General features: G+C 37.2%; 1 protein-coding gene across 27 annotated transcripts in view; it reads right to left on the reverse strand.

The window, feature by feature from the left end:
- Positions 1 to 575: 575 nt before the first annotated feature.
- The window catches only part of mical2a (microtubule associated monooxygenase, calponin and LIM domain containing 2a), a 68,257-nt gene continuing 45,768 nt past the window's right edge, over positions 576 to 23,064 (reverse strand). Inside the window, exons 14-31 of one of the 27 annotated variants that reach the window (XM_079865561.1) lie at positions 22,168 to 22,274; positions 21,803 to 21,871; positions 21,569 to 21,706; positions 20,861 to 20,974; positions 19,869 to 20,072; positions 18,168 to 18,275; positions 13,903 to 13,977; positions 11,810 to 11,887; positions 11,522 to 11,614; positions 10,749 to 10,864; positions 10,562 to 10,631; positions 9,554 to 9,643; positions 8,092 to 8,193; positions 6,738 to 6,918; positions 4,715 to 4,791; positions 4,548 to 4,626; positions 1,862 to 1,899; positions 576 to 1,639 (exon numbers count right to left, since the gene is read on the reverse strand). In XM_079865561.1, coding sequence (XP_079721687.1) covers positions 1,865 to 1,899; positions 4,548 to 4,626; positions 4,715 to 4,791; positions 6,738 to 6,918; positions 8,092 to 8,193; positions 9,554 to 9,643; positions 10,562 to 10,631; positions 10,749 to 10,864; positions 11,522 to 11,614; positions 11,810 to 11,887; positions 13,903 to 13,977; positions 18,168 to 18,275; positions 19,869 to 20,072; positions 20,861 to 20,974; positions 21,569 to 21,706; positions 21,803 to 21,871; positions 22,168 to 22,274 — 1,736 coding nt within the window. In that variant the 3' untranslated portion in view covers positions 576 to 1,639; positions 1,862 to 1,864. Of the gene's footprint in view, positions 1,640 to 1,861; positions 1,900 to 3,196; positions 4,627 to 4,714; positions 4,792 to 6,737; positions 6,919 to 8,091; positions 8,194 to 9,359; positions 9,644 to 10,561; positions 10,632 to 10,748; positions 10,865 to 11,521; positions 11,615 to 11,809; positions 11,888 to 13,902; positions 13,978 to 18,167; positions 18,276 to 19,868; positions 20,073 to 20,860; positions 20,975 to 21,568; positions 21,707 to 21,802; positions 21,872 to 22,167; positions 22,275 to 23,064 lie in introns of those variants that run through there. The other 26 variants (XM_079865560.1, XM_079865541.1, XM_079865565.1 and 23 more) reach the window with 26 other exon arrangements.

The following is a 23,064-nucleotide window of genomic DNA, read 5'->3' on the forward strand; positions in this document are numbered from 1 at the left end:
TTACTGAAAACTGAATGTGCACTCTAGTGTTATTTGCAGTCATTACATGTAAAAACAGATTTTAACAACAAACACACAGTCACCAAAAATATGAAGCAGCCTATAGTTATGTTTTGTGTGATGGTAATGCTGAACCACAAGACTGTAACTATGGAGTCAGATAATGCACTGATGAAGAGCACACATTAAGGCTTATTAAAGTGTGTGTGAGACGCAGCATGTAGGCCTTGACCTCACCCCCAAAACCCTTATCTGTGTAACTTTCAGACAGACCACTCTGAACACTTATCAGCACTCACAGGGTCTTGAAAGCTTTTTTCTCACCCACTTGAATCTAGTTATGGAAAGAGTTTTAGAGTTCAATCTGGAGCAGTCAGGAATATGTACATTGTGTTACCATACTAAGAAGAGTTCTGTGAATATGTAAAACAATATGTGAATTTATTCTTGATCATTAAGCAGTAGAAAAAATAAATACTATGGAAGTCAATGGGTGCCGTCAACTGTCTGGTTTCCAAAGTTATTTAAAATATCTTCTTTTGTGTTCAACAGGAGAAAGAAACTCATACAGGTTTGGAGCAACATGAGGGTGAGTAAATGATGACACCATTTTAATTTTTGGGTGAACTAACAATTTAAGGCAAAATTACAGGCAAAACCATTGGTTTTTCATTCACTGAGCTATTTTTCCATTACATGCTACTTTTTATTACATTTTTTTAACGGATACAAAATATATGAAAATTCCCCTCTGAAATCAACTTTATCTCTGAATAAATCAAGAATTTTTAACCTTATCCAATGTTCAGATTTCTGTTCTGAGCATTTATTCAAATTATTGCATATTAATTATAACGCCTCATTTGAATATTTGAACCTAACATTTTAAAAAAACTTATAATACATTAAAATTGTCTTAATATACTGTGATTAATCAACTGATGGTGATATCTAAAAAAAAAAGATAATATATAAAAGAAAATGCCAGACACAAACCAGAGCTCTTATAAATATCCTACTATTTGTTTTAGACATCAGTTACATGAATCAATCATTACATCTCGAAGTAAAACAAGGTAGGTGGGATTTTATTTCCTGAATGTATCACTGCTGTATAAATCGAGGTGAAGGATTTAATTACTCATAAAGTGAGTCACATGTCGCCACCTACTGGTCTAACGATGTAACATGCAGGAAGACTCAATAAAAACCCCACCGCTGAAGCATAGACATTTACAGCATTAGTTGAGGATTTTTTTCCCTTGAGAAAAATTGACATGTACTGTACCTGATATATCTTGTGAGTCCGAATCAAATCGTGAAATGTGTGTGAAAACCCAGCCCTAACCACTAATGAGAATATGTTTAGGATACCATATGCATGTATGTAACAGATGCCTATGTAAAAATGACAAAACCTTTTATCTTTTTTTATTGCAAGAGTATGGCTTAAGATAAATAAGGCAACAACAAATGTCTCAAATGGAAAACATACAGCAAGAAACTCTTCAAACAGTTTTACAACATGTCCAATAAAAGGTGCAACTTTAACTAAAGGCCATTTAGGGAACTAATGGCCTGCTTTCATTGCGACAAGGGCGCCTGGCCTGCGTGTGGGTTTCTGAAATGTAAGCCACCTCTGAAACAAAGAAATGAAGAAAAGACAGAGACTGCATAAGCAAATAATTAGCAGGCCTTGAAGAAAGACAGAAAAGAGAAACATGTCAGACGTGACGTGCAGATGAAAGAAGCAGAGGCAGGCGTTAGTGTCATGCGTTTCCACAGCTGTGAAACACGTGGCTTTCCAGAGCCATTACAGAAGGTGAAAGACACTACAAGAAGTGACCTTGCAGACGATCACCTTTCAGTCAGCAGACGCAGAGGAGAGCTTGAACAAGACTACAAGTGAATGAAACAAAGGAGAAATTTAAATGAGAAGGGAATCATATCACAACGCAGCCTGTAAACAGTTTCTGAAACAAGCGGCTAATGCACAAAAATGGATTGAACTTAAATATCCATGCTTTATTTTCATGCATGATCAATCTGCAATCGCCATCCATACCAATAAACATCACACTCTAACAATCACCTTCCAGTGTCAACAAAAAAAAGTATTTTTTATATTATTAATACTTCTGACTGGGGAAAATTGTGCATTTTACTTGCACTTAGGAACTGTAAATGTGTTACTGTAAAATATATAAGTACAGTATTGCCCTGCACTCACACAGTACATTATAGGTAGCAAATGACATCAAAAGAAACCACAGGAATAGTCCAGTGAATCAGATGAAGGGGTGAAAGTAGTTTCTCTGTGTTTTGCATGATTCATAAGTATGACAAAAACTTTCATTTGAACAATGGTTTGAATATGGCTGGTTTTCCATAGTGTAAATTTGTCCACAAACTAACATCCTGGTAAACAGAGACACTGACACATGTGCGTTTGGAACTGATCAGTGGCTCTTCATGAGAACTATACAACTAAGCCTGAGAACAAAGTATAATGCATTCATATTTGCTCTTTGTTGCATACAGGGATGCACAATACATCAGTGGTCATGTTGATCAGTAAATCTGACTTTTTAATGTTATCTGTATCAGTCTAAGTAAAATAAACAGATATATTTAAATGATAAATTATAGCCAAATGATATGGAGGCGTGTTTCCACCACGGCATAAAATAATTTAAAAGATCATTTATGCTTTTTATCTCACAATTCAGACTTTTTTCTCAGATTTGTGAGATATAAAGTTGCAATTGCGTGTTATGCGAGATGAAAACTCGCAATTCTGAGAAATTCTGACTTTATAACTCGCAACTTTGAGAAAAATAGTCAGAATTGTGAGATTAAAAAGTAGCAATTATCTTTTTTATTTTTTTATTCTGTTGCAGAAACAAGCTTCCATAAAATGATCATAGGAATTAAAAATAAAAGAAACTATCTATCTATATATATAGAATATACATATATATTCTTATTTTTTTATATTAAAAATCTTTATTTATTATATATATATATATATATATATATATATATATGAATGTATAATTTATTTATTCCAATGGATCATAGTAGGTCAATTTGTTAAAAGATTGTGGAAAAACAATAATCACTGTTTTGAAAAAATAAAGTTTTCTGTTGTACCTGTTTTAAATCTGGATTTTTAAGGTGGCCGTTTTTTTTTTTTGTAATCAATCTCACAAAATGTAGTTTGATATGAAATATCAGCCAATATATCTATTGGCTTCAAAATGTCCATATCGATGCATCCCTAGTTACATATACACAACACATATGAGAGCAAAGACAGTCTTTAAAGCTTAAAGTTAAATTTAAAGTTAATCTCTATGGGCAACATCTGTGAAACACTGTTTAACAGAGATAATAATTGTAAACCCAAACAAATGTTAGATTTACAGTAAAGCACTTTCAATGGAACTATATAGAACAATACATTACATGGGGAAAAAAAAGATTCCAGAATTATTATATTGTTTTGAATGTACATCTGCAAGACAACCCATTATGTTAACTATATGTGTACTAAAACCGCCTAAAATTTTCACAAATTTTATAGCTTGTTTGAAGAATTACTATGAGCGATTTGATAAAAACATACTGTATAAGTACAGTATGTACAATATAAGTAATATCTTGTCCCTGAGACTTCCACTGTAATACAGATACTACTATCTGAAGGAAGAGACGCAATTATTTTCTGTGGTAATCAACATTTCACAGATGATGTCAATAGATTAGCTTGTGTTGAACCCGGCATTCCTTTACAGCTATGCGGTATGATTTTCATAAGAAGTGTAAACATACGAGAAGAATGTGACTCCAGCGTTCATGAATGGTTAACCGAGTAAACGAGACGTGTTTGCAGCTTGATCAGTCAGGTTTTGTAAACTTGCAGTCTAGACAAAGAAAGTCCATTAATAATTAAAAGCAGAACGTCTCTTTAATCGTGCGCATGAAGGCAGCTCACTCATTAAAGTGCTTAGTTCACTCCGTGTTTGACACTTTTTTCTCTTTTTACTCAAACCTTTGGTAATTTGCACACACTCCAAACCAAGCAGTTTCATTTCTACCCTCTGAATAAGTAGGACATGAATGTTGATGAGCCAACATCTCAAGTTCAGACCGTTCTGTTCATCAAAACATCTCAAGGTTGTTCTATGTGTTTTTCAGTTCTGAACGAATGTCCACTTAATGACCCTTTTGCCTGATGACGTTTCTCTCACACTAAGACCAGTGGCCCATGTGTTCTTCCAGCCAGTGCTGTAGAGGCTGTAGATTGAGCGGTTCGGTCTCTGCGTACATTTGGACGAGCTGTTCGTGGAGAACGGCGAGCAGAGGCAGACTCACGCTGAGCAGCTCGTACAGAAAAGCGTAATCCCCGGCGTTATCCATCAGGTGAACACCTGCGGCCCACACTTTACCATGCAGCCAGTTAAACACACCACGGGGCACAGAACACACAGACTGGCTCACGTGCAGCGGCCAGCGCAGGCTTCTCTTCAGAGAGGACATGATACCTGGAGACTCGGCCTGAAGATGAGTCTCGCGTTCCTCTGGACTCCAGCTAGAGCTGTCGGGGGATCCGTTATTACATGTCTGAAGGAGAAGTATTAAGAAGGATGGACTGTAAGACAACTATTGAGGAATTACGAAACATAAATGACTGGCAGAATTGTGTTTTTACCGTATGTAGATTTTGTGATCTTCCATTCGTCACTAAGGATTTCCGTTGAGCAAAGTGGAGTTTGCAGTACAACTTTCCTATAGGAGGAAAAGAAAGCGTTAGTGTAAAGGTGTGGTCACATTCACCACTGTTTGGTGAAATTTTGCGGGTAAAATCGAGTCATTTCAATAGGAATCTGCGTGTTCTGGAGTTTCGCGTTAGGGCGAAAAAGTTTCATTCAAATCCTAACTTAAATTTGTTCATCATGTAAAGCGATCGAGTCTCTTCAGAAAATCTGGACTAAACCGCTCAATTCATATGGATTCGTTTTACGATCTCTTTATGAACTTTTTGAAGTGTTAAAGTGGTAGTTGCGTAGCTGTCAATGGAGGGACAGAAATCTCTCAGATTTCATCAAAAAGATCTTCATTTGTGTTCCGAAGATGAACTTAAAGGATTAGTTCACCTTCAAAAACATTTTTGCTGATAATTTACTCACCCCAATGTCATCCAAGATATCCATGTCTTTCTTTCTTCAGTCGAAAAGAAATTAAAGTTTTTGAGGAAAACATTCCAGGATTTTTCTACACAGAATGGACTTGTGGACAATGGCACCAACTATTCCAATGTTCAAAGAAGGTTCAAATGTCCGTCTCAATGCAGCTTCGATCCAATGACACGATCCTAGTCGAGAAATAAGTCTTATCTCTATCTTGTACCATCTCTGAGATGCGCCACGTATTACGTCATCACATTGGAAAGGTCACAAAAAAAAAAAAAGTATTATAAAAATAAATTAAAACAAAGATATCGGACGATTTTGAAGTTGGAGGAGAAAATGAGATGGAGTTTTTCGCCCTTCCCTACCTTTTTGAACCGGAGTACACAGACAAATAACTTAGAAAGATGACGTGGCGCGTGACCTTTCCAACGTGATGACGCAATGTTTCGCACATCTCAGAGATAGTACATGACGAGCATTTGTGGTTAAAAAGTATATATATATATATATATATTTTTTAGAAAATGGCCGATCGTTTTGCTAGATAAGACTCTTATTTCTCGACTGAGATCGTGTCGAGACTTTGAAGCTGCATTGAGACGGACATTTGAACCTTCTTTGAACATTGGTATAGTTGGTTGCCATTGAAGTCCATTCTGTGTAGAATCACATGAGGGTTAGTAATTAATGACATAATTTTCCGTTTTGTATGAACTTTCCCTTTAATAAACTTGGATGCCAACTAGCGTTTCTGATCTGGATCTCGTCGCGATTCTCCTTGTGGCCACCTGGGTCATTATCACAAAGAGCTGACCTATTTTTGCAATGTAAGAGACAAATGCTTGAATTTAAAGGGATACAGTAGTTCACCCAAAAAATAAATGATTTTCACATCATCTGACGTCTGTTTGTTACATAAAGCTATCAAATGGTTTTAGAAGACTTGGAATATAGTGCAGCTTCATGATTTTTTTGTTAGAGATAGAGATCACAACTCTCCCATGATTATGAATAGACTAAACTAAACAAAATAACATGTCTTACTAGAGGTTCTGACAAAATGTTAATTGTTGCAGTCTATTTAAAATATTTTTTTTATATTTTGAATTCCTTATTTTTGAATTATTTGAATTCCTTTTTATTATTATTATTTTTAACAATCGGTTTGAATGAATGATTCAATGACTTATGAAGACTTCACTTGTTTCATTGCTGGATGAATCAGCATTTTTGAACAAATCTCTTGAACGAATGATTCAAGGACAAATACATTTTTAACAGTCACTTGTCGCCACCTACTGGTGTAACAATGTAATTGATAATCTTTAATTGAAGAGTCAAGTAACTTTCACTTGATCGGTGATTTACTCGATTTTGATCGCTACAGTAGACATCAGTGTTTATATCCGAACTATAAACTTTTATCTCAGTATAGGTTCGAGCGACATGAGAGTGAGTAAATGATGATTTCATGTTCATTTTAGGGTGAACTCCTCCTTTAAAGAGAAACAGTGAGTATGCAGTACAGGCTCTTCTCCGTACCTTCCACCGAATCGAAGGAATGTCCTCCCTGGCGCAGTGGAGCTCTGCATGTGTCGCAGCGGAAACATTCCCTGTGGAAGTGGAATCCCTCAGCGCTGAGCCTCTCCACTACAAACACACGCTTCTTACACGCGTGGCACACATCACCCAGACTCTGAGGAAATTCTCTTTTTAAGGAAGGCTAGGGGATAAAAAAAAAGAACAAATCTGGTCAAGATAGTGTGAAGTAAAGTATGCTGAAAATAACCCTGAGAATAAACATCCACACAGTGGAAGGGGTCATACTTAAAGTATAACCTAAAAAATAAAAAAAAAATACTGTGCAAAACACATAATGTGATGAAAGCATTGACAAGTGCAGATTCATTCACAAAACGTTGCCTTCTTTTATGACCAATCACGATATCGTATCACAGTATCGTTTTTTTTTTTTTTTTGGCAGCATACATTGTAGGTCGAAGGATGAACAACTGCAATCGGCAAAATTTAAATAACATTTATTTCTGAAATTATTATATACTGTAGATGCCACATAATGATTTAAACATGCAAAATGTATGTGACATTTGATATGGGGTTTCTAGAAAATACTACTTTAGTCTTTCTACTTCAAAATTGCATTGGTAACACTAGTTTAGGGTCCAATTCTCACTATTAACAAGTTGCTTATTAGCATGCATATTACTATGATTTTGGCTGTTTATTAGTACTTAGAAATTATTATATACTGTTGATGCCACATAATGATTTAAACATGCAAAATGTATGTGACATTTGATATGGGGTTTCTTCACCATTACCATTTTCATAAAGTAGTAGGCAGCATTCAGTATATACTATAGTATATACTATTGCATAGTATGCAAATCTGTATGAAATTTTTGGTTGCACTTTATTGTACATTTTGTGCACTTACAGCATCTTACCTAAGAAAGTACTGATAATATAAGGTAACTATATGGGTTAAGGTTAAGTTTAGGAGTAGATTCAGGGTTATTACCCAGTTATTGTAATAATATGTACATGGGGAACAGGACTGTAAAAATAAAATGCTACCAAATTTTTCATCTAATTGCTCAATTTAGATGAGTAACCATTGTATAAGTTTTGGAGCTTGATAGTACCAGTCCCCAGTCACTTTCATTGCATAGAAAAAAGCAGCTTGGACATGTTGCCTATCATCTCCTGTGTTCCAGGAAAGTAAGAATATCATACAGGTTTGTAACAAATGAGGGTGAGTAAATGATGACAGAATTATTAACGTGAACTGATGCACGAGATGACCACATGATTTCATAAAATCCCTTATTGTTCTGGTTTAAACAATTATCTGAACAGCTGATCTGTGGCTTACCGGAGTGCCTGAGCTGCTTGGCTGAGGCCTATGATCATTCTCATAGAGCGTAACCAGAGCGTCAGCTCGAGCGCCCACTAGAGACACTCTGCCTACTGTGCGCTACCAGCCAATAGGAGAGCAGGGACAGAAAGTGGAGAAAAGAGAATGAAACTGAAGAACAAAGCAATTATAAAGCAAAGCTTGAGAAGACATGTTGGGGAAAATCTGAGAGAAAAGAATTCAGAATAGCTACATTTGACACCTTTATGTCAAAAAGTGAGTTCGATCGATTAGATTCAGTCTAATTGCTCCTGATCTTTGAAACAAAAACTGCATTGCTCAGTTCCATAACCCAGTGAGCTGCCTAAGCATCACATGCATATGTTATAAAACAGGCAATCTACATAAAACACACCTCATTTTAGGCAAATTTTAACGTAGTATTTTTGCTAAATCTTATTGCATTGCTTGTACCATGGCAGTTTCAAAGTGATGTCCTATGACTGGCGTGTTAAATTTAGTTCAAAACAGTTAAAAACATGACTTTTGCAATATTTTATGTTGTTTAATACATGTATCGCGCATTAAACTGTTAAAATCGCGTTTGAAACTAACTCCCCCTTTTACTAAACTCTATCATAATCCTAAATGATAATGTGAGCAAAAACAAATCAGATGAAAATGCATTTGCTGAAGCAACCATGCCATTTTAGCTTCCTTCCGAGAGGCTTTGAGCTCTTTTGTGGTGTCTGGACCCAAGCGGCCCGAATCACATGTGCAATGCTGTACCAGGTGAGCTACCAAGCAAGTTTACTACGTCAGAAAAGCCATACATATGGAGCTGGTTACGTGATGCACATGTCAAAATGTATTAGTTTACAAAGCATGCACTATGGTAAGTGTTTTGAGGTCATAACATTGGTGTTTTATTGGCTTTACTGTTAATTTCTGCTGGAAACTGCAGTGAAATATATGTATAGGTACATTTTTGGAGTTCTGCAGCAATGTAGAGTCACATATTTTTCACTTACGCCTGGGTTGGGTTTATGTAGGTGACCTCGCCATGTTTTGGAACAGAACCAATGTCTTTTAGCTCAAAATGAGGGTTGTCAGTCAATCTTGAGAAACTAAAACTCCACAAACTCCTATGATCCAGTAACTTTGAACCGTTTAGTGGGTGGAGCTAGAGTTTCAGGTCAAGCATCTGGCAATGGAAGAGAGGAATGCGCTCTCTCCCTGTGGTCAGCTGGAATGTGAGGATGTTACAGCCAAGTGTGTGTGTTGTATTGGCACGTTCTCATTACAAAACCAACCATGTGAAGAGAGACAGTCCATCAAAGAGAGCTGGGGCACTAATCAGTGCTCTCCAGTCCTGCCTACAACATGCCAACAATCTCACGCAAGACTCTCGATCCAGCCAGACCAATATCATGCAAGTCCTGGGAGATTGTGGATAAGCCTCATTCCTCTGGTCATGTACCTGTTTGGGAGCATATGGGTCTCCATTTGATTGAAGAATGTCTGTTTGCTTTCTTAAAGTAAATGATGTTGTGCTACTGCTGGTGTCAGACTGAAAATGTAGATTTGAGAGTTTATTGAAGCAAATGTTGTGATCCTCTTTGGTTAAGTTAAAAGAATAGTTGACCCAAAAATGTAAATTATGTCATAATTGACTTTCTTTCTATGTATGGCTTTCTTTTTGCCAAGGATCACAAAAGGAACAAATTTGCAGAATGCCCAAGCTGCTCTTTTCCAAGACAGCATTCTTGTTTAATTTGGGCTTTCAAACTCCAAAAATGATAATACCAAAAAAAATTGTGAATTAAACAAAGATAATTTGAGTATGTTTTACTAGAAAATACTACTTTAGTCTTTCTACTTCAAAATTGCTTTGGTAACATTAGTTTAGGGTCCAATTCTCACTATTAACTAGTTGCTTATTAGCATGCATATTACTATGATTTTGGCTGTTTATTAGGACTTACAAAGCACAAATTAATGCCTTATTCTGCAAGAACTTGTTCTACATATCTAATCCCACCCAATACCTAAACTTAACAACTACCTTATTAACTAAAGCAGTAATTAGGAGTTTATTGAGGCAAAAGTCGTAGTTAATAGTGAGTTAATAGTGAGAATTGGACCCTAAACTAAAGTGTGACCATTACGTTTAATGCAATGGGTTACTTGACGTTTCTTTGTTATTATTTGTGTTACCGGCGATTTCTGGGTGAAAATTGTAAAGTACACCAGATTTACTTCAGTGTAACAGTCATTCTTCAATGAAAATCTCAAATATCATTTGAACATCCACATATTAAACTAGACATGTAGCATTAAAGTATTAAGACGTGAGATATTTCTTCTATGGAAGTTACAAAGGTTTGAATCAACAATAGGGTGAGTAAATAATGATAGCATTTTCATTTTTGGGTGAATGTTTCACTTTCACTTCATTAATGGAACAATTATCTTGACAAACACTCACCATTTGTGAGATATTCTTTGCTTCTCTTTGCATGTTTATGCCATAAAGAATTTCTGGTTTTGATTTACAGCTTTAAAAGGCACACGGGTAGAGTGAAATGAAATAGCATGTTAGCAACGACTCTGAAAGGCATCAGAACCATTGAGGACATACAGGAAGTATGTTGAAGGTGAAATCACTTCTTTACCTTGATGAGAAAGCAGAGGAGAAGGTAAAGGAAAGATGGAGAGGAGCAGAGCATTCTGGGATGGGGTGAAATATTATGGAGTTAGAATGGTGAGGATTGACAGCGGAAGAACTGGTCTGTTAAGAGCAGAGATAGAGAGAGATCAGACAAGAGCTGATGCCTTTGATGGTGTGTTATACAGAACAGCATTAAACTGCATTTTAAAGCTGGGGATTTTTCAAAGCACTTTAATATTATTAAAGGATCAATAAGTAATTTTTGCTCACTTGCCTTGGACTTTATATTGACACTTGGTGAATGCAGTCAGTGATGCCATTGCAAATTAATTTCCTATTCACAGGCACATTTGTTTATTAATTTATTTGGGATCTGACAAGTAAGGAATAACTGACGACAGACTTATTGGACATTAATGCTTACACAAAGTGGTAATGCCACTATACCTCAAGTGTGCATTAGTTTTCAATAATTTAATAGTCTGGAGTCAATTATTAAGACATCTCAAGACATTTTTGACAACATTTGTTCAAGACAAGTGTTTGGCATGGTAACGGATGACTATGTTGGTACGTTTGGTCTTGGTGAAATATATCTGCTACGCTGCTGCTGCAGATTAAATAAGACTTGTTGCTGCTGTACAATATAGCGTATATAGCTTGAAATAAGAGACTGTCTATATAACACTTTCTATATAACATGCAAACATATTGGTTTAGCTATCCAAATGCTATTCATTTGTACAGAACAGGAAGTTTTAGATGGTGCCATAATACCTTATCATGGACTTTAAAATTTCTGTTTTCCTTTGACTGGGGGATCTCTGTTTCTTTCCGATGGCTAAAATGAGACGTTCTGGGACTGCTTAACTGTAACCACAAATTAAAGCCCATTCAATATGTCATAAAGCTGCACTCCAAATATATAATAATGCTATCTAACCTACAATTAATCAGATTGACTAAGCTGGTTACCTCCAGCATGCCAGATGTCAAAACACTTGTAAATCTCTCTCTACTGTAATTATGTTTCCGAACTTAGCTGAGCGATGAGGAAACACTCACCAGATGGGACAGACTCCCTGTTTCTCCCTGTATCTCCTGTTTAAAACGCTGCATGTGTAACGGGTTGGGTCTAGACATCTTAACCAAATGGATGCCGATGGAAGAGGAGAAAAGGAGAGAATTAGACTCAGCAGACTGGGACAGTGCGAAAAAGTTTGCATGCACAATTACCTGCTGAGAGGGACAGGAGGAAGTGACAGGACGAGGACAGGAAGTAGCAGTGCATTGTGGGAGACACAATTCATGAAGAGAGAGAGAGAGAGAGAGAGAGAGAGAGAGAGAGAGAGAGAGAGAGAGAGAGAGAGAGAGAGCGAGCAATTTGGATTAGTAGCAGAATAGATGGGTTGAGGAAGATCACATAATTTCATCTGAACTTTCTAGATTTTGGTTTCCTTTCGTAGAGGTGTTTGGTTTTTCTTTACAACCAGAAAATCAGACCTGCATTATAGTCTGGTTATTTTTATTATTATTGTTGTATTATTATTATAATTGTTATCTCTGCATATTAGGGGTGTGACGAGATCTTGTGCCACGAGATCCCGCGAAACTAAAATGAGACGAGATTTCTCGAATGAAAAGCTGTCTCGCGATATCGTCATGACGGAGCGTGAGGGTGAAATTAGCATAGAATATGCCACCGCTACATTACGGTGCCCACCGCGTCACCGCCTCCACTGTCATTTCGCTGTTTTTATAAAAATAAAAGCCATTGTAAACTACTGTAAACATCTGCTCATCTCATCCAGCACAAGTTGTCATCACAGACAGTGCAGCAGGAATCCCAGTTCACTGTTCAAGTGACGATGGCAGTAGTATATACACGGAGTACGCGTGATCACGAATTTGAAAGTAAAAGTAAAACACGAGCTCTCTTATGCGTGCAAATTAGACTGCATACAATTCAATAGTATGTCTCCCAATATCATGTAGTTGTGGCTCTGGTTTCTGTTTGCACTTTGAATATACTGTAACATCTGAAGAACGACAGACAAGGGAGGCTCCGTTTCTGAACTTTTAATCAGAACGCAAACTACTGTCCACAAAACCACCAGCCTAACTCACTCGCTCGTTTCTCTCAACCCGGCCTTTTTCCGAACTCACCGCCTTAACCCTATAATTGCCGGTGCAAAATAAAACAGCAATTTCACAACAATAATAAAGAGTCTGTGCGCTATAGTTCTTTGATTATGGTTGCACTTGAACTTATTGTTTGCACTAAATAAGACTAAGAAAAAAAAACTGTTATTTATTTTTGTTATTTATACTGTTTTTATTTCTATGTTCAATTTGTGGATAAAAGTTCCATTAGGAGTTCACACACAGCCTCAATCAGAAGTTCTGGAAGCTCATAATTCATGTACAGTAAGGTCTGAAGAGACTCATGTGAAATCATACAGGAGAGAAGCCAGTCAGTTGAGTTTGTGGCAAAACATTTTACAGTGCTTGTATATTACTGTCTTTCAATGCATTTAATAATTCATACTCGAGTAGAACTGAAATGACATTCATTACAAGATGATTTGTTAAAACATTTCAAAATGCACCTGCAGACTATTTTTCCAGGCATGAATTTTGTCTTGTTCTCGTGAACCCAATCTCATGTCTCGTCTCGTGAGATAAGCGTCTCATCACACCCCTACTGCATATATGTATATTTTTGTAGATAGCAATAATGTCTATTGTATTCTGTCTCGTCTATAGTCCGAGAAGATATTTTGCAATAAACTTAAATTATATTGCTTCTATAAATAGAATAAAGAACTGTACATAAATAGTTTTATATTTCTTTATGATTGTGATTCATAATGCTTCATGGGATTGTAGTACTTTCAGTCACTAAAGCCATTAATCACACAATCTTGTACCATTGTCTTTTTTCTGCAATTTTCAAACACTTTTTTGCTTCAAAACAAAGTTTGTAATGATATGATTCACTCCGTAGCTGGTCGGCTTGGTTCATGGGTTATAAAGCTTTAACAAGGACAATTTTAAAAACCCATGTGGGAAAAAATGAATGGAAAAAAAAATCTTTCGGAAACTTCCAGAACAAACGCCGCTGAAAAAGTGTCTCAGGAACAAATGTTGCTCAGCACCTGTGAGCTTTTCGCTGATTCTCTCTTCTCTTCACAAAGCTGCATGTCTAGCTGCCCAGTCGGAGATCTATCCGTCTTATTAGGAATGGAAGAAAAGAGCAGGAGAAGGGCATGAGATGATAATGATTCATTAAAGACAAATGGGAAAGCAGTATTAGGAGTGTTAAACTGTATTAGAGATGGACAGAAGTGCATGTATAAGTAATGGCAAGCACTGTCAGAGGACAGGAGAATAGATTAGGAAAGGACATGGGAGGACGTATACTGTGGAGAGCAGCAATGTATTCTGGGATTGGGTGTGGTGGGGTTAATGTGGAGATGGACTGGAAGGTCAGACAGCAGAGGAGTCAGTCTGTCCAGAACAGAGATAACTTGAACATTCAATATGAACTGAGAAAAATAGATTACAGGGTATTGCACAGAGGTTGCTCTTTAATAGCTCAGGACAGGAGGCCTAATGGAGTTCTTAGTTATGTTTAACCGAAAGTAAAGAATTTTATCTCGGATATATCTCCTGAAATTCCAAAAACACAAAAAGACATAGTACAGAGCTATAATTAATATGGATAGCAGCTTAGATAATTATGTCTTGGAGAATTTATTCGGAGTTCGGAATATTTAATAAGACATATTGACATGTTTGAGTTCATATTGAGATCTTTGAATTTTAATAACAGACTTTGCTATCTTAATCTGAGCAAAGTTTGAGTGGTTGAGATCTCCTCTAAACTCTAGAGTTGTTACCAATTGCTCACCCTCATGTCGTTCCAAACCAAAAGACTTTTGTTCATCTTCATAACACAAATATTTTTAATAAAAAGGGTGAGATTCATGTCCCTCCAATGAAATCCATTCGACCAAAACTTTGTTGCTGTAGAAAGAAATATTTCAGGGTCCATTAAAATATATATTCATTTGTGTTTCCAAAATGAATGAAAGTATTATGTCTTTGGAACAACATGAAGGTGAGTAAATGATAACAGAATTTTCATTTTTGCGTGAACTATCATTTTAATTTTCCATTTGCTCTCAATTTAATCTCGTTTGCTTATGAAAAACAACTGATTTATAAAAGACACCTCATTTGTGTTTTCCATTTTCCATTTTTGTGCTTTCCTATGGGTACATGTATTATGGGTAAATATATTACTTTGTGCGCAATCAGGAAACCTGCAATATATATTTGATGTTGATTATATAACTTACTCTCTTACTCTGTGGAAAATATTAAAATTATTCATTCAGATTTAGTTGTTGTTAGAAGGCATGTGACAACTGTTGGACATAATTTACACATTCTTTTTTTAATGTTTTAAAAGTTAAATACACTCCTGGGCAAAAAATGGACCAAGGCAAAATATTTAGTGGTCTTTTAAAGGTCTCAACCAATTTAATCACAAAACGCTGATCAGAAAATTAGCAAGAATTGCACAAATACTGTAGATAAAGTAACTTGGCACGGAATAGCCTTCCCCAACCCACAGACAGCTTTTTACAGGAAAAAGAGTCAGTGTTGTTCCACTCAATGTCAATGGGTTCAAACAGTTTGTGAGTAGTTGAAAAATGTCTCCTAGTTAGTTTGAGTTTAATGTGAGACTAAATATTCACTATAGGGTTCAAATCGAGGCCAAAATATGAGCCTGATGGACTTTGGTTCTCAAACCACTTCTTGGTTGTCTTTGCAATTGAGGCAGGAGCATTGTCTTGTTGAATAATAATATCTTATCATTCCTCCAACTTTTCATTTGTGGGAAGCAAGCCATTCTGCAATATACTCCGAAGCATTAAATTACTTTTCACAGTGAAGTAGCTCACCAATACCAGCAGCTTAAAAGGCTCTCCACACTATGACACTCTCCCTTCATGCTTCACTGTGGTAGAAATGCATTAATTATTATATTTATGCCAGCAGCCATGTCACCCCTCTAGCCCAAGACTGGTTGCCCACTGAAGCTAAGCAGGGTTGAGCCCGGTCAGTACCTGGATGGGAGACCTCCTGAGAAAACAAGGTTGCTGCTGGAAGAGGTGTTAGTGAGGCCAGCAGGGGGCGCTCACCCTGTGGTCAGTGTGGGTCCTAACCATAGACTTTAAAAAAATATGGACGTAGTGTCCGTGACGTCACCCGTAGGTTTCTGAAGACCGTTTTTGAAGCCTAAAGTGGGCGTGGCCGACCGTCGCCATCTTGGCAGCGCGTCACTCCCGAATTTATATATTTTTACAGTCAGACAATGAGCTGAGGTAACGTGACGGCTAACAAACAGCAGACAAACGGCTAATGATGACTAAAGACCACAGCAGCGGGAATCCACCTGTCACTCAAAAGTGGACACCCTTAATAATGCAGAAATTTAAGGCTTAATATAATTTAAACGGATGAGTTATAAAAAAATTCACCCCCCTCACAGTTGTCATGAAGGGCAAAATTAGCTGTATAGACCAAAGCCACTTTTTGCTCCAGGCTGTAAACATGTTTTTTTCTGCTGTAAAGTTGGGCATTTTAACATGAGGGAGATGCAGATTTGACTCACTTTTGCAGCCAGCCTCAAGCGGCCAGTTGATGAATTGCCGTTTAATTCACTTCCGAACACCCCATTTGAGTGTTGGGGACACTATACTGTCAAAGAGCACCTTCCTTCGGATGAGACGTTAAACTGAGGTCCTGACTCTCTGTTGTCATTAAAAATCCCATGGCACTTCTCATAAAGAGTAGGGGTGTAACCTGGTGTCCTGGCCACATTCCCTCCAATGGCCCTTGCCAATTATGGCCTCCTAATAATCCCCATCCATTGAACTGGCTCTATCACTCTCTCTCCACCTATAGTTGGTGTGTTGTGAGTGCACTGGCGCCATTGTACTGTGGCTGGTGTCGCATCATCCAAGTGGATGCTGAACACTGGTGGTGGTTGAGGAGAGACCCCGACATGATTGTAAAGCGCTTTGGGTGTACAGTAGACGTGGTACATATGAAAAGCGCTATATAAATGCCTCATTCATTCATTCATATATTTCTCAGCAGATTTTTGAAGACACCGTTCTGGAGCATCACCATTCATTTCCATGCAATAAACCATGCATTGTGATTCATCACTCCACACACAACTTCTCATATTCTTGTTTGATGTTTGCTAATTTTCTGACCAATAATTTGTGGTTAAGTAAGACAGTTAAAAGCTTAGTGTTTAGCCATTTTGGGCATGGCCCAGGAGTGTATACTCATATGGTTTTTAGAAATTACAAGGGGGAGCATCTGGCCTACACTTTAATGGCAGATAACAAAACCCAGAACAAGCGTGATACACGTGAAGCCAGAGAGATGCACACATTCACACGCACACTGAGAGACGTGCTAGCATTATTTCTTGCAGATGCTGCTGATTATTTTCATATTTGATAGGTGGAATTAAAGGTATTACGTAAGTGTTGTTTTCTAATAAAATGGATTAAAATGATGTGTTTTATTTAAATATAATATTAATATAAAATATTGTTTATTTATATTAAAAAATATCTGTCAGTGGGGTCACTTTATTACCTTAAAGTGCCGCTATTATGCATTTTCAAATATTACCTTTCATGCAGTGTATAATACAGCTGTCTGTGAAGTCTGCAAAGTTGTAAAGTCAAAAGTGCACGATGAATAAAGTTACTGTCTCCCGAAAGAAAGGAAATATAATAAATGCACAGAGAATGTCTGAATCATCTGTGGACACCTGGACTGATTGTTTCTCCTGATGTGAGCAGTAAAAAAGCAAAAAATCTTCTCTTCCAGTCCGAGAGATCAATTTACATGCTTACAGGAGCCCTGAGCAGCCCAGACCCCTTTATAGAACCAAGAGAGTCATGCGAAAGTCAGCAACCCCTTCTTGGTTCTTCTCACATGCTTATAAAATCTCATAAAAGAATAGAGAGAAAACATTTATTCCAACAATTTCTTCAAATCCCACCTAATATGTTTTTACTGGCATAGATGCTTTGAGAATTATGATGTCCACTGGCATTCATTGACTTTATTAACTCTTTTCGTTTGAATGTACCGAGCACTAGAGTGTGTCCTCAGTTGACCCACATCTGTTCTGCTAGAGAGATTATTAAACAATTATGGCGGAGCGGGGGTGCAGGGAATTAATTACTCAGAATGCGATGATATCTGCACAGACTGCAGGTGCATGAAATGATGCTCAGTCACTCAGTGATCAGAGGCCAGAACCGCAGGGCATGCAACGCAGCTGAGTGAGGAAAGCCGACACACGCAGGAACATAGTCACCTGATGCGGAGAGGAGACCTCGCCAGAGAACAGAGCGCTCAAATGCACAGCCTTCTCCTTTATGCTTTTTTTATGAAACTCCCTGGCCTTTTGAGTCTGGGCTTTCCTCTGAGCGAGGCCGGGAGAAAGGAAACAGCAAAAAAGGGGGAAAGAGATTAAAGACTGAGTCTGCGGTGCACAGGAAAATCAGTTGTTAGATTGCTGTCTTACTTATAATTAGGGCTGTCAATAGAATTGCGATTAATATATTTTTTTAATGCCGTTAATCTGATTAATTTCAGTTTGTTGAAATTTCATTCAAACAAACATATTCTGAAACATTTGTATTATATGTGACATTTATATTTCTGTCATGACAACTCTTGGAGTGATTGGCATGGTAATGGATGTGATGTTGGTATGTTCGGTCTTGGTGCAATAGATCTGCTACGCTGCTGCTGTAGAACGGGAACGGGAGTACGGGACTTGCTACTGCCATTAATACACACACGACACACTGCTGTGAGCAAGTAAGACATGCTGCTGCTGTACAATATAGCGTACATGATGAATTACCCGTAGCAGATCTAAACAGGTGGAGCTGGGGAAGGTGGAGGGTTTCTGAAAGCGTGCTGCAACTGCAACAGCAAATGCTAACCAGGTATTTGAAGGTTGAGCAGCGAGCTCATTGGCTACTGATACAGCAGGAACCAATCAGCTGTGCCCTATAGAGAACGATGTGATTGCAAGCAGATTGAGTTAAGGACCCATTAAGCCCATGCCATCTAGAGTTTCATGACAGAATTTTGTATTTCATACTTGTGGACTTTTTATTTTTGTTAAAGGTCCCTCCAGGAATTCATTTATAAATACATTTTCTATTAAGTAGGCCTCATAGCACATTTAAGAAAGAGTCTTTAGAAAGAGGACAGAACAATTTTTAATGCCAAAATAGGTAAATGCATTAACTGGGACGTTCTATGAAATGGGCGCATTTTCTACTTCGAAAAGATGATATAAATCAATTTCTGTGAGATTTTTAAACATTCTATATAGACATTCTAAAGTGCTAATACATTGCATTGTGCCATTTTAGCCAAAATGTATAAAATTACCTTAATATAGGTTGGAAAATTACTATTCCTTTAGAAAAGAGCAGAGTTAATGGTAACAGGGTTGACTGTTTTACACTTTTTCATTTATAGCCTTGTGATCATATTCATGACATTGCAAGGTGCTAATTAAAATAGAATTTAATTTCTATAAATATCCCGTTTTCAATAATCAATTCTTGACTGTAAAAAAATCATGGTAATAGGGTGGATATTTTAAGATCTGACAAACACAATTTTGTGTTTAAAAGGAGATATTTACTACTGTATAAGACAATAATGTCATTATGAACAGTGTGTTATTTTAATAAGAGATGGTAAGGAGGGTTGACACGAAATCTGTGGAAACGACTTCAAGTATTTTAAATAATATATTGTTATTTAAAATAGACAGGGGAATAAAGACAAAATACTAGCTTTTATGTCCATGTTAATGAGGGACAAACGTGGCACCCATTTTGGAGAATGACCCAACTGCATTTCATAAATGTACTCATTAAATATAATATCTGAGCATGTTTCATTTATATAAAAAAGTTGGCACTTTTAACTTTAGGAGCCCTGCTTATAATACAAATATTAGAGCAGACAGAAGATGTTGGTGGGTCACCTGGCTAATCTCATCTTCCACCCTCTGGAGGCGCTGGAGCATTGCTGTCATGGCCAGCACTGCTGAGTGACCCGAGCCTGAGCCGGCTGTGTTCTCTGCCTCTGAGTGTGTGTGAGTGTGTGTGTGAGTCGGGTGAAGTGGTTTCCTCTGTGGATTCAGAGGACTGGAATGAAGCGAGGGGAAGAGAGGAGCCGAGGGTGGAAACTGTGAACACACAGCACATGTGGGCAGCGCTCGATATAGACTGTTGTACTGATAATACACAACTTATTGGGGAAACTTTGAAGTTTTAAAGAGGACCTATTCTGCTTTTTTACATGTTCAACTTTCTATAGTGTGTAATGTTTCTGTTTGAGCATGAAAAATATGTACTTACAAAAATATGTAACTTAAAAAAGTTACAAAGCGCAAAATCAGTCCAAAGGGAGTTATTCTCTATATTAGTGTCACTGTTTCTGAACTCCCTGAAACGCCTCCATTGTAGTCTTGACTTTTCCTCCGGGAACGAACACATCACAATATTCCTCATTTTAAATAATTCCCTCCCATGGCATACGCCAAAATTAAAGGGGCGTGGCCTATGAGTGTTGTTGCCATGTTATGGTAAGGGGCGTGACATTTCCCAAACATGCTTGAAGCGGTTGACCAATCACAACTGGTCCAGCTGACCAATCAGAGCACATTGCTCTTTCCAGAAGGAGGGGCTTCATAGAGACAGGAACTAAACAGAGCGTTACTGACAGACTGGGAAGGGAAGAGGAGCTGCAACAATGGAGAATATGGGAAAAAATATGTTTTTAAAACATTCAAGCATGAAAGCCTATTTCAGTAGACCCCAAAAAACCCAAAGACTTTGTAAAAGGGCATAATAGGTCCTCTTTAAAAGGTATAAAAAGACAAATATCACCAAAAACACAGCTTATCTAACAGCTAATGCCAGGTACTGAATGGTACTTTTTTGGGGGGGTGTAGATTAACTTTGGAGGTTCTACCTGTTTTTTAGGGGGTGGGGGTGGAGGAACTTTCTTCCTGATAATGTTAAAGAGGGGGCTATCAGTCATATCAAGCGATGGAGGTCTTGGAGGCCTCTCACCATTACAGTCAGACTGAGATCATTATACCAGGAGCAGTTTCAGAGAAAGGAAGCCAGGGTCAGAAGCACAGGAAGAAGAAAAGAGAAAGAAGACATTAACTAGACACAGAAATACTCAGATCAGCCCCAGTAAAGTGATTCTCCAGAGCCAAAGTTTGAGATCATTGTTTAAAAGAATAGTTAACCCCAACATCTTTTATGTCGTTTTAAAAAACTAGGGCTGCACAATATTGGAATTTTTTTTCCTGCAATTAATATGAAAAAAAAAAAAACCGGATGACTTGAATAACTATTAACTTGCGCTAAATATCATGACGCAACATTTCAATTTTTGTGAAAAAGTGCAAAGATTTTAGAGCAAAATTTCATTCTGTTACAAAAATAAATTGTATGGCTTCAAACAGCTTGGAACATATGGAAATCATTATGCTTATAATATCTTAATATCTTCCCGCCTTATAGTCGCATTTAGCAGATTAGAGCTGGATGATAATACAGTTTACATTTGGCAGCAATATAGGCAATCATGCATCAGAGATTTGCTCTATTGTATATACCGCTTTATGTGAGTATAATGTAATGTAATGCAATGCAAAGCGGTCTTTACCTGTCTGCGAATAGAACAGCTTGCTGTGCTGTCCTCAAATTTTGCTAGAAGTTGATTGGCCATAAACTTGACCTTGTTTTCCTTCAGTATACGTCCCTCGCTGGATACAGAAGAACTCTGATTGAAGGATTTGGCTGTCTGGAAGAGAAATTGACCAATCAGAAATCAGTTACAGTTTCCCATGCCCGTAATTCAGTTTAACATTACCATAAACTATCATGCTGTAATACTGACCTCTTCTAAGTAACTGATTTTCCTTCTTCTCTTGTATATTGCATCATCGTCTTCAGACTTTTTTTCATTCTGAGAAGCACAGGAACAGTATATTATACTTTCAAAGATGTTAGAATTGTGATTATTCACATTTCATATCACATTTATGCCTGACTAATTATACTTTCTCTAAAAAAATATATGCAAGTTTTGAAACAATAAGTTACATTTATATTTCATACTTGTGGACTTCAAAATATTATTTTTTTTTTAAATGAGAATTTTTTAATCTGCTTTAGCAATTTTAAACTTGATGGCATGAACAAAATAAAGTCCAACACAAACTGAAAAAGTGCTTGTAATAGATCAAACCCATTGTACACTACCTTTGGTATGCGTTTACGAGGCTGATGTAAACTCAGGGACCTGTAAACAGGTCTGGAAGAATCTGATGGACATTTTTCCTTATTTGCATCACCATCTCGCTTTGAATCTACAATAAACCACATGACAGAAATTTGCATGACATTTGACAATAAACAACTACAACAAGCATTGTAAACAAACACACATCTCTCTGTAAAATAAAAGCCTCATATTGCAGCTTGATAGAGCCATGCTCATGCTTCTGCTGTATCGCAGGTATGACATTTAACTTTATATAATGTGGCATATTTCTGGCCTCCTCCAGTGCGGTGATGTGTAGGGCGGAAACCTGGTCTCAGACAGACATGCATTCCTGGCATGACTGTGTGACTGAAGGAATTGTGTAACACAAATGTACTAGTGCGAAAGGCCAGATAAAATGCTCCTCTTTAGAGACGTTTCATGAAAGCACTGTATGTTTCCTTAATGGACACACCTTATGCAAACTCAAACTAGGTGGAAGACATGCTCAAAGTGGGTAAAAGGTTTTGGACCATGGTAAAGGTTGTGTCGATGTGACAATGACTTGACAATGTTTGAAGTGGAATACAAGCCTACATAGTATAGTATAGTATACACTGCATATACTAGTATGCAAGACTGTTGTCATATACGCTACATATTTAATTCAGCAAGTGCCATCCAATTAACTCCCACTATTAACTAGTTGCTTATTAGCATGCATATTGATATTGGCTGTTTATTAGTACTTATAAAGCACATATTAATGCCTTATTCTGTATGACCATATTCTACATCCCTAATCCTACCCAATACCTAAACGTAACAACTACCTTATTAACTATTAATAAGCAATAATTAGGAGTTTATTGAGGCAAAGTCAAAGTTAATAGTTA

This window comes from Squalius cephalus (genome assembly GCF_949319135.1).
Source record: "Squalius cephalus genome assembly, chromosome: 3".
Lineage (NCBI taxonomy): Eukaryota > Metazoa > Chordata > Actinopteri > Cypriniformes > Leuciscidae > Squalius > Squalius cephalus.